Below are 16,088 nucleotides of genomic sequence, written 5' to 3' on the forward strand. Positions count from 1 at the left end.
CCTCCCCCCCTCCCCCCTCCCCACGTCTCCCCCCTCCCCCCCATCCCCCCCACGTCTCCCCCCTCCTCCCCTCCACGTCTCCCCCCTCCCCCCCACGTCTCCCCCCTCCCCCTCCCCCGTTCCCCCCTCCCCCTCCCCACGTCTCCCCCCTCCTCCCCTCCACGTCTCCCCCCTCCCCCCTCCCCCCTCCCCCCTCCCCCCTCCCCCCCCACGTCTCCCCCCTCCCCCCTCCCCCCACGTCTCCCCCCTCCCCCTCCCCACGTCTCCCCCTCCCCCCCACGTCTCCCACCTCCCCCCCACGTCTCCCCCCACGTCTCCCCTCCTCCCCCCCCACGTCCCCCCCCCCCCAGGAGAAGCATGCCGAGGTCGGTGATTGGAGGAAGAATATCGAGGCGATGTCTGGGATGGAGGGCAGAAAGAAGCGATTCGACACCGCGAATCAGTAACGGTGCGACAGGCAACAATCAGCACCAACTAAAACATTCACACCACCACCCCCACCCACAAAAAAAAACCCCCACATATCTACGGAAATTCCACGTTACCATGGCGGGAAGAGCCAAGTCCATCCGTAACGCTAAACACCACCTGGTGACGATTTATTCAAACCGGTCCCTGGGACTCCCCTAGGTCGACTCGGCCTCAAATGCGTCAACTGGCGGTGAACATCGCCATTGCTGCTACTAGCTACTAACAGCACTTGCCCCTACAGCCCTGTTAGAGGCTACACGGGGGATCTTTGTCTGTGTATAGGCGCTGCTGCTACTCGCTACTAACAGCACTTGCCCCTACAGCCCTGCTAGAGGCTACACGGGGGATCTTTGTCTGTGTGTAGGTGCTGCTGCTACTCGCTACTAACAGCACTTGCCCCTACAGCCCTGTTAGAGGCTACACGGGGGAGCTTTGTCTGTGTGTGATCTGGGAATTTTGTTCTCTCTCATTCACAGGGACTCTGGCGAGGCAATGACATCATCACCATCACCACCATCACCATCACCACCATCATCACCACCATCATCATCATCAACACCACTACCGTCATCCTCACTACCACCATCATCACCACCACCACCATCATCACCACCACCATCATCATCACCACCATCACCACTACCGCCACTTCTATCACCACAACCATCATCGCCACCACCACCATCATCATCATCATCACCACCACCACTACCATCACCATCACCACCATCATCACCACCACCACCACCATCACCACCACCATCATCACCACCACTACCATCACCACCACCATCACCACTACCATCGCCACCACCACCACCATCATCACCACCATCATCACCACCACCACCATCACCACCACCATCACCATCACCACCACCATCACCATCACCACCACCATCACCACCACCACCATCACCACCACCATCACCATCACCATCGACCGTGACCGCCTGATGAACTCCAATAATAAAGTTGCATGGAACTTGTTGGGTTGAGCGGTGGATCGGTATGGGGCTGAATGCGACTCGTCTGCACTTACGACAAAGATCCCCCAGGTGGCCTCTGACAGGGCTGTTGAGGCAAGTGCTGTTGGTAAGCGAGGAGCAGCAGCAGCACCTATACACAGACAAAGCTGCCCCAGGTAGACATCATCATCACCACCACCACCACCATCATCACCACCATCACCACCGTCATCACCGCCATCATCACCACCATTATCACCACCACCGCCACCATCACAATCACCACCGTCACCACCGTCATCACCGCCATCATCACAATCACCACCGCCGTCATCACCGCCATCACCACCATCGCCATCGTCACACCGTAACCATCATCACCACCATAATCATCACCATGAAGCCCTTCAATGAGGCCCCTTCCGTGAAGAACTGCCCGCTGACACGCTGACCTACTGATGGCATCACAGACCTTTGACGAGGTCAATAAAGCGGAGACGTAGGTCCCGTTTGGGAAATTCCCTACACTCGCGAGCAGAGGGTCAGGTACTCCAAAAGCACGAAGAACAACCCAGAGCCCAGACCCAACTGATGGTATCATAGGGCCTTGACCAGGTCAATAAAGCGGAGACGTAGGTCCCGTTTGGGAAATTCCCTACACTCGCGAGCAGAGGGTCAGGTACTCCAAAAGCACGAAGAACGACCCAGAGCCCAGGCCCAACTGATGGTATCATAGGGCCTTGACCAGGTCAATAAAGCAGAGATGTAGGTCCCGTTTGGGAAATTCCCTACACTCGCGAGCAGAGGGTCAGGTACTCCAAAAGCACGAAGAACGACCCAGAGCCCAGGCCCAACTGATGGTATCATAGGGCCTTGACCAGGTCAATAAAGCAGAGACGTAGGTCTTGCTGGAATTCCCTGCACTCGTGAGCAGAGTGTCAGGTACTCCAAAAGCACGAAGAACGACCCAGAGCCCAGGCCCAACTGATGGTATCATAGGGCCTTGACCAGGTCAATAAAGCGGAGACGTAGGTCCCGTTGGGAAATTCCCTACACTCGCGAGCAGAGGGTCAGGTACTCCAAAAGCACGAAGAACGACCCAGAGCCCAGGCCCAACTGATGGTATCATAGGGCCTTGACCAGGTCAATAAAGCGGAGACGTAGGTCCCGTTTGGGAAATTCCCTACACTCGCGAGCAGAGGGTCAGGTACTCCAAAAGCACGAAGAACGACCCAGAGCCCAGGCCCAACTGATGGTATCATAGGGCCTTGACCAGGTCAATAAAGCGGAGACGTAGGTCCCGTTGGGAAATTCCCTGCACTCGTGAGCAGAGGGTCAGGTACTCCAAAAGCACGAAGAACAACCCAGAGCCCAGGCCAACTGATGGTATCATAGGGCCTTGACCAGGTCAATAAAGCAGAGATGTAGGTCCCGTTTGGGAAATTCCCTACACTCGTGAGCAGAGGGTCAGGTACTCCAAAAGCACGAAGAACAACCCAGAGCCCAGGCCCAACTGATGGTATCATAGGGCCTTGACCAGGTCAATAAAGCAGAGATGTAGGTCTTGCTGGAATTCCCTACACTCGCGAGCAGAGGGTCAGGTACTCCAAAAGCACGAAGAACAACCCAGAGCCCAGGCCCAACTGATGGTATCATAGGGCCTTGACCAGGTCAATAAAGCAGAGATGTAGGTCTTGCTGGAATTCCCTACACTCGCGAGCAGAGGGTCAGGTACTCCAAAAGCACGAAGAACAACCCAGAGCCCAGGCCTAACTGATGGTATCATAGGGCCTTGACCAGGTCAATAAAGCAGAGGTGTAGGTCTTGCTGGAAGTCCCTACACTCCTCTGCTGCGGCGGGATGGACAGAGAATATGGCATCCGTGCTGGACCGCCCTGGCCTCAAATCGCATCGGGGCTCCCGCAAGCCTCTCCTCGGCGTGCCTGGCAAGGGGGCCTTGTCGAATATATCCCTAGCCAGGGCCTTTCCCGGCCTCACACTGAGGAGGAGGAGGAGGCGGGAGATGCCACCCGCAGTAGTTGCGGCCCTTTGGAGTCTCACAGAAGGGGGGGGGGGAGACAACCAGGGCATCTCGATCTGAAGCTTTCGTGTCTGCAAAGGATTCGTCCTCTTTGGCTCTTTCGGTAAAGTCACCGCCACGTAGAATTGGAGAATAAATTGATGAATTGATGAATTGATGAATTGATCAAATGACGCGACGCCGATATTCTCACGGCGTTTCGGCCACAACGCGGGCGGCCTTCGTCAGGTGAAGGGACTGGACTGTCTGGTGGGACAGCGCCTGAGTGGCCGAAACGCCGTGAGAATGTTACCGCGTCATTTTATTTTATCAATTTATTATTTTATCGTCATTCTACGTGGCGATGAACCAGGGCATCCTTCCGTTCCCGTGGCAAAGGCGGCCCTGATGATGTCACCTAGGGGACAGCCCGCAAGACAGCAGACACCACCCTCCCGCGGCAGTCCGCCGGCGAGTTCAGAGTCCCACGTGGGGGGAATCCGATGAGCCATGAAGCTCTTTGTCCACACGTGTCCGGTCTCAGGCTCAGGGATCGCCGTTCCTCACACACGGCGCCTCAGCCCCGCCCTCTCCCCTACCAGCCCCGCCCTCCTCCCCCCACTAGCCCCGCCCACTCACAGGGTGTGGCTACACGGCAGAGTCGTCCCCCCACTAGCCCCGCCCTCCCCCCACTAGCCCCGCCCTCCCCCCACTTGCCCCGCCCACTCACAGGGTGTGGAAACTTCCTCCATGATCGGAGGCACGGCAGAACCCCAGCGGTGTCGTCCCCCCACTAGCCCCGCCCTCCCCCTCCTAGCCCCGCCCTCCCCCCACTAGCCCCGCCCTTCCCCACTAGCCCCGCCCTCCCCCACTAGCCCCGCCCTCCCCCCACTTGCCCCGCCCACTCACAGGGTGCGACTACTTCCTCCGTTATCGTAGGCGCGGCAGCAACACGGCAGAGTCGTCCCCCCACTAGCCCCGCCCTCCCCCCACTAGCCCCGCCCTCCCCCCCACTAGCCCCGCCCTCCCCCTACCAGCCCCGCCCACTCACAGGGTGCGGCTACTTCCTTATTGGAGGCACGGCAGCAACACGGCGGAGTCGTCCCCCCACTAGCCCCGCCCTCCCCCCACTAGCCCCGTCCTCCCCCCACTAGCCCCGCCCTCCCCCCACTAGCCCCGCCCTTCCCCACTAGCCCCGCCCTCCCCCACTAGCCCCGCCCTCCCCCCACTTGCCCCGCCCACTCACAGGGTGCGACTACTTCCTCCGTTATCGGAGGCACAGCAGAACCCCAGCGGTGTCGTCCCCCCACTAGCCCCACCCTCCCCCCCACTAGCCCCGCCCTCCCCCCACTAGCCCCGCCCTCCCCCCACTAGCCCCGCCCTCCCCCCCACTAGCCCCGCCCTCCCCCCACTAGCCCCGCCCTCCCCCCCCACTAGCCCCGCCCTCCCCCCTACTAGCCCCGCCCACTCACAGGGTGCGGCTACTTCCTCCGTTATTGGAGGCACCGCAGAACCCCAGGGTGTCGTCCCCCCACTAGCCCCGCCCTCCCCCCACTAGCCCCGCCCTTCCCACACTAGCCCCGCCCTCCCCCCACTAGCCCCGCCCACTCACAAGGTGTGGCTACTTCCTCCGTTATCGGAGGCACGGCAGCAACACGGCGGAGTCGTCCCCCCACTAGCCCCACCCTCCCCCCACTAGCCCCGCCCTCCCCCCCCCCCACTAGCCCCGCCCTCCCCCTACCAGCCCCGCCCACTCACAGGGTGCGGCTACTTCCTCCGTTATTGGAGGCACGGCGTCACCCCGGCCCACTGCAGCAGAGCCAATGAAAGACAATAGAGTAACAGTGGCAGCAGTACTGCCAAACGCTGGGGATGCAATGAACTCGGCATAGTAGACTCGTGCCCGGTAAATTTGATGGAACAAACCGTAGACGGTTAACGTTTTACCTGCTCAATAACATCCTTCCAGTGATTGCTCAACGTGTATCCATCTACTCGGTTGAAGTTAAGTCTACGTTTACGTATCTGGATGGCTTCATGGACAAATCAGAAGGTTTTGCAGAGCACTTCAGTCTCATTACGCTATTATACTATTTATTATTTTACAATCTACCATGCACCATAACATTGACCGTCGCGTCAAAGGTACTTAGAGGAAGCAAGGAAATATGTCAGTGGGAGAGTGGTAGCAGGAAACTTGCAGCGGAGCAAAGACTCCGATCCGTGAAGATAATATAAAATCGATATAGTCAATGCCAGCTAATGGAATGCGGTCTGAAAGCCACCGTAGGCGTGAACACAATCGATCAAGACCCGAAATGGTTGATCACGCCCTTCCAATGATTACTGAGCCAGGATCCATCTTCTCGGTTGAAATTGCCTCTCTGTGTTTGCACATGTGGACGGCCTCATGGACGAATCTCTCACGGTAGCCGGATGGCTTGCAGAGAAGCTCTGTCTTGGAGAAGTCAATGGCGTGTGAGCCCACTGAACTATAACAGTGATCTGCCACGGCCGAGGTGTTGGTCCTAACCGTGTTTCAGGTCTGCTTTGTGTTCACGGATGCGGTCCGAGACATGTCGTTTGGTTTCTCCAATGTGACTGCTACCACAGAGGCAACTTAGTTTGTAGACGCCAGGGTACTGTATCAGAATCAGAATCAGAAAGGGTTTTATTCGCCATGAAAGTTCACACCGACACGGAATTTACTTTGGCAGGATGGTGCATACATTCAACATATAGGAATCTAAAATCTTAAATAAGTTTTTAAACAAGTCTTACTATAATAATAAGGGTTAAAAGTCTAACTAACACCAAGGGGCTGAAGTATATAAAATTGAATAAATATCGAATATAAAATAGCTTTAAGATATAATAATAAAAAAAAATACAAATAGGTTAACATAGTTAATATCGGCAAGGTGTCATTATGTAGATAAAATGTTAAAATCAGTGTAAGCCCTTGGCCTTGTTTAACAGGCCAGCAGCAGATGGGAAGAAGCTGTTTTTATGGCGTGAGGTTTTGGTCCTGATGGACCGAAGCCTTCTGCCGGAGAAGAGTAGCTGAAACAGAGAGTGTCCAGGGTGGGAGGAATCGGCCACAAATCTTCCTCCTCGCTCGCCTCACGGTCCTTGTCGTGTGCAGGTCCTCGAGGGTTGGTAGATTGCAGGCAATCACCTTCTCAGCAGTGCGGATGATTCGCTGCCAGTCTGCTCTTGTCCTTGGCAGTGGCAGGAGCGTACCAGACGGTTATGGAGGAGGTGAGGATGGATTCCATGATCGCTGTATATGTCTAGACGGGACCAGCTCACGGATTTTATGCACTGCGCTATTAAGTACAATTTAACACGTAGGCTTTCGCGAACCAATATCATTCGTAATAAACGTTTTTTTTTTCTTGGGGGGGGGGGTTCGATCGCGTTATTCATGAATGCATCGTAACCCTCCACCACCCGACACGGCCAAACAGTAGAAAAAAATGCGTCACGTTTGACAAAAGACGAAATGGTGCAACTACTTCAGCCCCAGCGGTGTGTTGAAGAGTGAATCGTAACGACGTTTCGCTGGTAATTACATCCAGCATCATCAGGAGGCAAATTTAGTTGTTTTTTCCCCCCAGAATGGTGACGCCCTCCGCGTTCTCCCGGTCTTAAATAGAGCAGCCTGAGGGTGACGTCAACGTTTAACCCGATCTGGTGCAGTGATTTGAGGGCATTGTAATCATATAATAGATTGGGCAATCATTCAATTGTTGTTAATTAGTATTTGTTTCCCCTAGAAGGAACTGTAATTGTAACATAGCTTGACTAGCTTGACTAGCCGGCTTCGCCCGGGTTCGTGGATTCACCAGGCCCGGCCGCCTTTGTCTCCCCAGTGCTAGCGATGTTCACACACCACAGGAGTTACTCGTTTGAGGCTGAGTCGACCTAGGGGAGGCCCAGGAGCGGTTCAAATGATCGTCACCGGCGGCGGTGGCCGTGAACGGGAATCGAACTCGGGTCGCCGGGTTCGTAGTGCAGCGTAGCGCTAACCGCTACACCCACCGCTCCCCCCACACACAGACACACACACAGACACAACAACAACAACAACCGCCATTCGCCACTAAGTGGCGGTGACGTCACCACGACGCTTGTGCCAGGCTATGTGCACCCTGAGGCCACGTGAAGTGTCGAACGCCCGCTGGCAGGAGGTCACGGGGCAGACCCAGGTGCCACGGGTCGACTGACTGAGATGACTGAGATGACTGGCTGATGCACCACCTGTGCCCCCTACTGTGCCAACCTGCTGTGCTTTAGCCACCCGGCGCTCCGCTCGCTGTTGTGAGCGTCGCTCCTCCGCCCTCCGTTGTTGTTGGAGGGCGACTGCCTCCAACTGCCCAGTAGCGTCCTTCACGAGCCTCCTCCACAGAGGCCGATCTTGACACCGCTGGTACCAGTCATCGGCAAGTCCACTCAGCTCCACGTCCTCCTGTACCACATCACTCCATCTCCTCTCTAGCCCGTGCCGCGCCCGCCTAGCCCCATCAATCCGGCCAAACAAAAGCTGTTTCGGCATGCGGTGGCTGGGCATGCGGGCTACATGACCCAGCCACCGCAGCCTTGCCCGCCGGAGGAGCCCACCGATGGGACCCCGCCCAGATCCTCCAAGGATTTGTGAGCTCCTCACACAATCCAGTCTGGTTAAACCCAGGATGGATCGCAGGCAGGCCAGCCCAAATGTTTCCAACCGGCGAAGATGCTCCATTAGGGGGGTCCACGTTTCGCAAGCGTAGAGAAGGGAGGGAATGACCGTGGCCGAGAAGACCTGAAGCTTAGTGCGAAGCGACAGACCAGGTAGTTTCCACACAGCGTTACGCAACTGATGAAAAGATATTGCCGCTCGACTGATTCGGAGTGAGACCTCTGCTGTTAAACTGGAGCCAGTCATAAGCACACTGCCCAGGTATGGGAAACACAGACACACACAGACACACACACAGACACACACACACAGACAAAAAAAGATCCCCCATATAGCCTTAACAGACTGTAGGGGCAAGTGCTATTAGCGAGTAGCACCTATGAAGGCCGGAACGGTACACGAGGGGGTGGGTGGCCAGCACCACGCCCGACCGCCTTTGTCTCCCTAGTGGCAATGTTTACACACCACACCAGGTACTCATTTGAGGCTGAGTCGACCTAGGGGAGGCCCGGGACCGGTTCAGATAATCGTCACTGGTGTTGGCCGTGAGCGGGAATCGAACCCGGGTCGCCAGGTTCATAGCGCAGCGTAGCGCTAACCGCTACACTACCGCTCCCCACACACACAGACACACACAGACACACACACAGACACACACACACAGACACACACAGACACACACACAGACACACACACAGACACACACACACAGACACACACACAGACACACACAGCGCGCTAACCACTACACCCACCGCTCCCCTCACACACAGACACACACAGACACACACAGCGCGCTAACCACTACACTCCCGCTCCCCCCACACACACACACACACAGACACACACACATACAGACACACACACAGACACACACACAGACACACACACACAGACACACACAGCGCGCTAACCACTACACTCCCGCTCCCCCCACACACACACACAGACACACACAGACACACACACAGACACACACACAGACACACACACAGACACACACACACAGACACACACAGACACACACACAGACACACACACAGACACACAGACACACACAGCGCGCTAACCACTACACCCACCGCTCCCCCCACACACAGACACACACAGACACACACAGAGCGCTAACCACTACACCCCCGCTCCCCCCACACACACACACACAGACACACACACAGACACACAGACACACACACAGACACACACACAGACACACACACACAGACACACACAGCGCGCTAACCACTACACTCCCGCTCCCCCCACACACACACACAGACACACACAGACACACACACAGACACACACACACACAGACACACACACAGACACACAGACACACACACAGACACACACGCAGACAGCGCGCTAACCACTACACTACAATGCGTTACCCTTCCACGTGCGCGGGTCACGTGACAGATGTGACGTCACAGCTAACTAGCCGTGCAAAAAATAAATGCATTATTGAGCTCTCCCCCCACCCCCCAAAAAAAAGTGTATTTGTAAAATGTTTGCAATGTTGGACAGTCTGGAAGTTACCCGCACGGCAAATTTCAAGTTTGTTGCATGTCGGGAAGTACGCTAAACATTTTGAACAGACACACATAATCACAACTTTGCACTTTTACACACATACATACGGAGATAAGATGCAAGTGCAACGCCACCATCAGGACAACTGCGAGCTCTGGGTGAGCAGCTACACCGCCGAACTTGTCCAAATATCATTATTAATATCCTTAGCTCTTTCGGTAAAGTCACGTTATGGTCGAAACGTCGTGATAATTTTTATTGTTTCATATATGTTTTTTTATTATTTTATTGTTTCCCTTCAACGTGGTGACTTTACCGAAAGAGCTAAGAATATGAATTACTGCAGTCACGAAAGCTTTAAATCAAAAGTTATTATTATTAAATTAAATTTTACCTTTCTCCTGTAGTGCCCACATTTCCCCCATTAGATGGCGCACTTTGACCGGGGTTTTGCGACGTGGTTTTTTGTATCGTTCACGTCCGTGCAAATTCGTTAAATTTGCCTTGCAAATAAACGCTTTGCTACCCGTTAAAGGGCCAAATCCTTTCACGTAAAACGCTCCGTCCATCTGCTCCTGCCGGCCCGGCCCCTCTCCTCAAATTTTCGAAACAGACTGCGGCCCGCGAGTCAAAACAACTTGCCCAACCCTGAGCTACGCCCGGGGGCTGGCAAGGGCGATCTCGCGGTGAGGCTGCGTGACGTGTCGGAGATCGGACCACCGTTGATTTCCCCCCGGAACGGCAGCAGTGGACACGCGACCGGCGCTATCGGCGATTCGAAGTTTTTTCGCGACCGCAATGCGTCCGTCGGCAAGGCCCACGTTGGCGTGGGACGGTGAAAGCTCGCGGACCTTTCGATGGCAACGCGAGCAATCACCGCCAGGCGGGGCAACCAAAAGGCGGCGTTGCCGCGGGTTGCCGCGTAGGTTGCCGTAGGTTGCCGCGGGTTGCCGCGGGTTGCCGCAGGTTGCCGCGGGTTGCCGCGGGTTGCCGCAAGGTTGCCGCAAGATTGCCGCAACTCACGGAGATGAGATCCCCGCACAATCCCCGTCGTGCGGCCTGCACGGGGCAAGTGCTTACCGGCGCGCCGTGGGCAGAACCGCGCAAGGCCCGCCAGCCAGCCCCGGCCAGCCAGCCCGGCCGCCCGGCCGCCCGCCTTTGTCTCCCTTGATCACGTGATGCCGAGTGGAGATCGCCGGGGGTCTTAGTGAACGCGAATCCCGAACGGGAGAGCGAGCGGCTTGACGAGGCGCCGACGAGAGGGGGAGGAGGTTAGGGAGGGTTGTCTCCGCGTGTCCGCCCCACCGTGTCTCCGCGTGTCCCCTGTCCCCCGCGTGTCTCCGCGTGTCCGCCCCACCGTGTCTCCGCGTGTCCCCTGTCCCCCGCGTGTCTCCGCGTGTCCGCCCCCACCGTGTCTCCGCGTGTCCCCTGTCCCCCGCGTGTCTCCGCGTGTCCGCCCCCACCGTGTCTCCGCGTGTCTCCTAACCCCCCGCAGTCACGTGGTTGGTTGGTTTGTGGTGGTGGTGGTGGTGGTGGCTGGCTGGGTGGGTGGTGGTCTCGGTTTTGTGACGCAAATGAGGATCGAGCTAAAGCCAAAGCGCACCCGTGTGGCCCCGCGCGCCCTAGCGGCAGGGGCAAGTGCGTGGCGTGTAAAGGGAGAGAGACACGCTTTTCCCGGCCGCCTTTGTCTCCCCAGGGCTGATGATTAAGCCTCGGACAAATGGTCCCCCGTGTATAGACTCCAAGAGGGGCTGTAGGGGCAAGTGCTGTTAGTAGCGAGTAGCAGCAACACCTATACACAGACAAAGATCCCCCGTGTAGCCTCTAGCAGGGCTGTAGGGGCAAGTGCTGTTAGTAGCGAGTAGCAGCAGCACCTACACACAGACAAAGATCCCCCGTGTAGCCTCTAGCAGGGCTGTAGGGGCAAGTGCTGTTAGTAGCGAGTAGCAGCAGCACCTATACACAGACAAAGATCCCCCGTGTAGCCTCTAACAGGGCTATAGAGGCAAGTGCTGTCAGTAGCGAGTAGCAGCAGCACCTAAACACAGACAAAGATCCCCCGTGTAGCCTCTAACAGGGCTGTAGGGGCAAGTGCTGTTAGTAGTGAGTAGCAGCAGCACCTATACACAGACAAAGATCCCCCGTGTAGCCTCTAACAGAGCTGTAGGGGCAAGTGCTGTGAGTAGCGAGTAGCAGCAGCACCTTTACACAGACAAAGATCCCCCGTGTAGCCTCTAGCAGGGCTGTAGGGGCAAGTGTTGTCAGTAGCGAGTAGCAGCAGCACCTACACACAGACAAAGATCCCCCGTGTAGCCTCTAGCAGGGCTGTAGGGAGCAAGTGCTGTGAGTAGCGAGTAGCAGCAGCACCTTTACACAGACAAAGATCCCCCGTGTAGCCTCTATCAGGGCTGTAGGGGCAAGTGCTGTTAGTAGCGAGTAGCAGCAGCACCTATACACAGACAAAGATCCCCCGTGTAGCCTCTAACAGGGCTTTAGGGGCAAGTGCTGTTAGTAGCGAGTAGCAGCAGCACCTACACACAGACAAAGATCCCCCGTGTAGCCTCTAGCAGGGCTGTAGGGGCAAGTGCTGTTAGTAGCGAGTAGCAGCAGCACCTATACACAGACAAAGATCCCCCGTGTAGCCTCTAGCAGGGCTGTAGGGGCAAGTGCTGTGAGTAGCGAGTAGCAGCAGCACCTTTACACAGACAAAGATCCCCCGTGTAGCCTCTAGCAGGGCTGTAGGGGCAAGTGTTGTCAGTAGCGAGTAGCAGCAGAGCCTATACACAGACAAAGCTCCCCCGTGTAGCCTCTAACAGGGCTGTAGGGGCAAGTGTTGTCAGTAGCGAGTAGCAGCAGCACCTATACACAGACAAAGATCCCCCGTGTAGCCTCTATCAAGGCTGTAGGGGCAAGTGCTGTTAGTAGCGAGTAGCAGCAGCACCTATACACAGGCAAAGATCCCCCGTGTAGCCTCTAGCAGGGCTGTAGGGGCAAGTGCTGTCAGTAACGAGAAGGCCACCAGCACTGTTGCACACGACGAGGGGGTGGGTGGCCAGCAACCACGCCCGGCCGCCTTTGTCTCCCCCAGTGCTCACGATGTCTACGCCATCGCCTGGTCACCAACTACCGAGGCCGGAGGGCAGACGATGTTGTGGTAGGTGGAGGGGCGGGGCTAGTGGAGAAGGGGCGGGGCTGATAGGAGGGAGGGGCGGGGCTAGTGGGGAAGAGGCAGGGTTAGTTGGGAGGGGCGGGGTTAATGGAGGGAGGGGCGGGGCTAAAGGATGGGTTCGGCTAGTGGGGGGGGGGGGGCTAGTGGCTAAGGGGTGGGGCTATGGTTGAGGGGCGGGGCTACAGGACGGACGGGGAGTTCGTTGCCAGAGGGGCAGGGTTAGCGGGGTAGGGGCGGGGCTGGTAAGGCAAGGGCGGGGCTAGTGGGGAAGGGGCGGGGCTGGTAAGGCAAGGGCGGGGCTAGTAGGGAAGGGGCGGGGCTGGTAAGGCAAGGGCGGGGCTAGTGGGGAAGGGGCGGGGCTGGTAAGGCAAGGGCGGGGCTAGTGGGGAAGGGGCGGGGCTGGTAGGGTGGAGGGGTGGAGCTAGTGGGGAAGAGGCAGGGATACTGGGGGAGGGGCGGGGCTGGTAAGGGAAAGGGGCGGGGCTAGTGGTGGAGGGGGAGGGATGGATTTGGTGGTTTCATGAAGGGTGGTGATGCAATCTCTGACCCCCACCCCACATGAGAAAATCTGCTGAACCTCATGTTGTATATATATAGAGGCCTTTTCCCAAAAAGTAATATTAACAATAATTCTGCCTATTTAAAGCTTTCGTGACTGCAGTGATTCATCTTCTTTGGTTCTTTCGGTAAAGTCACCACCACCACGTAGAATGAGAACAAAATGAAAATAAAAATATCAATTTATTATTTTATTCTCATTCTACGTGACTTTACCGATTAGAACCAAAGAAGAATAATTCTGCCATTTGTTTAACAACAACAACAATAATGATGATGATGATCGATAAGATAAAATAACTAAATAGACCGTTCTCAAACCCGCTACCTCCCACAAGCATCAGGCATCTGGAGGTCGTGAAAGGCCATTAAAATAATCAACTCCGAGGCACAGGGAGGTTGACGACGATCCGCAGAATCTCCAGATTGCCAGAGGACCGCATGCCATAACCCGCCTGGCATCTTTTGACGGTTCGCAAACAAACATCCAGAATCGCAGGCACGGGCGCAGAGCGCAGGGCGAAACGTCACGACCGATGTACGTTTTTCCGCGCGAAAGAGTCGAAGTTTGGCCGCAAGAATAAGTCGACATTATCGACTGCAGCATTCCTCAAATCACTTGTCATCGTGTCTTTCTATCCATCTGCGTGACTTTACCAAGAGAACCGAAGCACATGAGTTCCTGCAATCACGACAGCTTAAGTCCAAACTAAGCGAAATCTCTGACCTCGAAAAATTAAAATCACGGTTCCCTGGATGCAGACAGGGAGCAAAAAAATTAATAAACCCTAAGAAATGCGTGGTGATGGTGATGTTGAATCACAAATCTCGGGAAACATAAACCAAATAACAATTTTTCTTTGGTTCTTTCGGTAAAGTCACGTAGAATGAGAATAATATAATAAATTGATAAAATAAAATAATACAATAATATAAAATAATACAATAATATTATTTTATTTTATCAATTTATTATTTTATTCTCATTCTACGTGGTGGTGACTTTACCGAAAGAACCAAAGAAGATGAATCCTTGCAGTCACGAACGCTTTAAATCGAAACCAAAAAATAACTACGCAGTATTAAACCGAGGTTTGTCCAGAAGAGATGAGGCGAAATAGGTCAAACCTACACAACCAAGATGAACTGCGTCCCATAGGAAAAGAGCCTCCCAACCGTCTTTGTCTTCCCGCAGCACGGGACAGCAAAGGAGGTAACGCCCAGAGCGAGGGAAACGACTCTCACAGACAGAGAGCTTTTCTTGCGGGTGGGGCACCTGTGTTCCACGGTTGAAAAAGATCGCTTGGCGGATGGCGACCGTAATCAAACCGGGGAGGGACACAGATGGCTTAATAAATGACACGCGCACGGACACGGACACACGGACACACGGACACACGGACACACGGACACGGAGCGAGATCAAAGGAAGTTTCGGTCCTTTGTGAGAAGGCGAGCGGAGAAATACATCTTGGCGTGAAAAGAGAGACACGGTTCCGCGCATCGCATCGCAGGTACCAGCGGCAGAAGACTGCGACCATCGGCTACCGAAGATGGCGACAGCCGGCCCCCGACGCGGGAGACCACCACCGACGAAGGAAGAAGAAGCCTGCCAGCGGAAGGAGTCCCCGGCAACTCATCCACGACGGCGAGGCTCGCCGAGCAGCGACCACGCCGCGCCGTGCGAATGCGGCGCCCGCCGTTCCGCTCTGGGCACCGCCGCAGCTCGAGCCAAGCACGGCGAGAATTCCAGCGTCGTCCGCGGGAGCGGGGGCGGGAAAAGCGCCGAGCGTCGGTCACCGTTTCGTTGCCAGCGAGCCGGAGCCGGAGCCGGAGCCGGAGCCGGACCCGGAGCCGGAGCCGGAGGAGAGGGCGGCGCTCGGTCGCGCCGTGCCAGCGTCCCGCCGGCCACGGGCGCCGGCCTGCCAGCAGCGAACGAGCGAGCGAGCGTCTCCGGGACGGGCACCGGGGCGAGAGAGGGGAACGGGAACGCCGTTCGTATCGCCCTCCCCCGCCCTCGCGAAGCCACGACGCTCCCGGCGTCGTGCCCGCACGAGAATTTTACCGGAGAGACGACCCAACGCACCCGCGCAGGCGAGCTACAGCGGGAGGGTGGCGTCCGACGATGTGCAGGCTGCCCCAACGTGACATCATCACGGATGTCTGGATCACAGGACGGGTGAGTGAAACGCTGAGTGGGCGGGGGAATGGGTGAGTGGGTGGGGGAATGGGTGAGTGGGTGGGGGAATGGGTGAGTGGGTGGGGGAATGGGTGAATGGACGGGTGAGTGGACGGGTGAGTGAAACGCTGAGTGGGTGGGGGAATGGGTGAGTGGGTGGGGGAATGGGTGAGTGGGTGGGGGAATGGGTGAGTGAATGGGTGAGTGGACGGGTGAGTGAAACGCTGAGTGGGTGGGGGAATGGGTGAGTGGGTGGGGCAATGGGTGAGTGGGTGGAGGAATGGGTGAGTGAATGGGTGAGTGGACGGGTGAGTGAAACGCTGAGTGGGTGGGGGAATGGGTGAGTGGGTGGGGGAATGGGTGAGTGGGTGGGGGAATGGGTGAGTGGGTGGGGGAATGGGTGAGTGAATGGGTGAGTGGACGGGTGAGTGAAAACGCTGAGTGGGTGGGGGAATGGGTGAGTGGGTGGGGGAATGGGTGAGTGGGTGGGGGAATGGGTGAGT

The 16,088-nt window shown here is 56.4% G+C and overlaps 1 protein-coding gene across 3 annotated transcripts in view; it reads left to right on the top strand.

Moving 5' to 3' along the window:
• Positions 1–1,460, top strand: part of LOC116958692 (troponin I, slow skeletal muscle-like) — a 16,161-nt gene extending 14,701 nt beyond the window's left edge. For all 3 annotated transcript variants that reach the window (XM_032981427.2, XM_076057221.1, XM_076057222.1), the window contains 2 exons: positions 351–448; positions 948–1,460. In XM_032981427.2, the coding sequence (XP_032837318.2) occupies positions 351–446 (96 nt within the window). In that variant the 3' untranslated portion in view covers positions 447–448; positions 948–1,460. The remainder of the gene's footprint in view (positions 1–350; positions 449–947) is intronic.
• Positions 1,461–16,088: the final 14,628 nt, after the last annotated feature.

This window comes from Petromyzon marinus, chromosome 80 (assembly GCF_048934315.1).
Source record: "Petromyzon marinus isolate PM22_M1 ecotype Great Lakes invasive population chromosome 80, UKy_Petmar_22M1.pri1.0, whole genome shotgun sequence".
Lineage (NCBI taxonomy): Eukaryota > Metazoa > Chordata > Hyperoartia > Petromyzontiformes > Petromyzontidae > Petromyzon > Petromyzon marinus.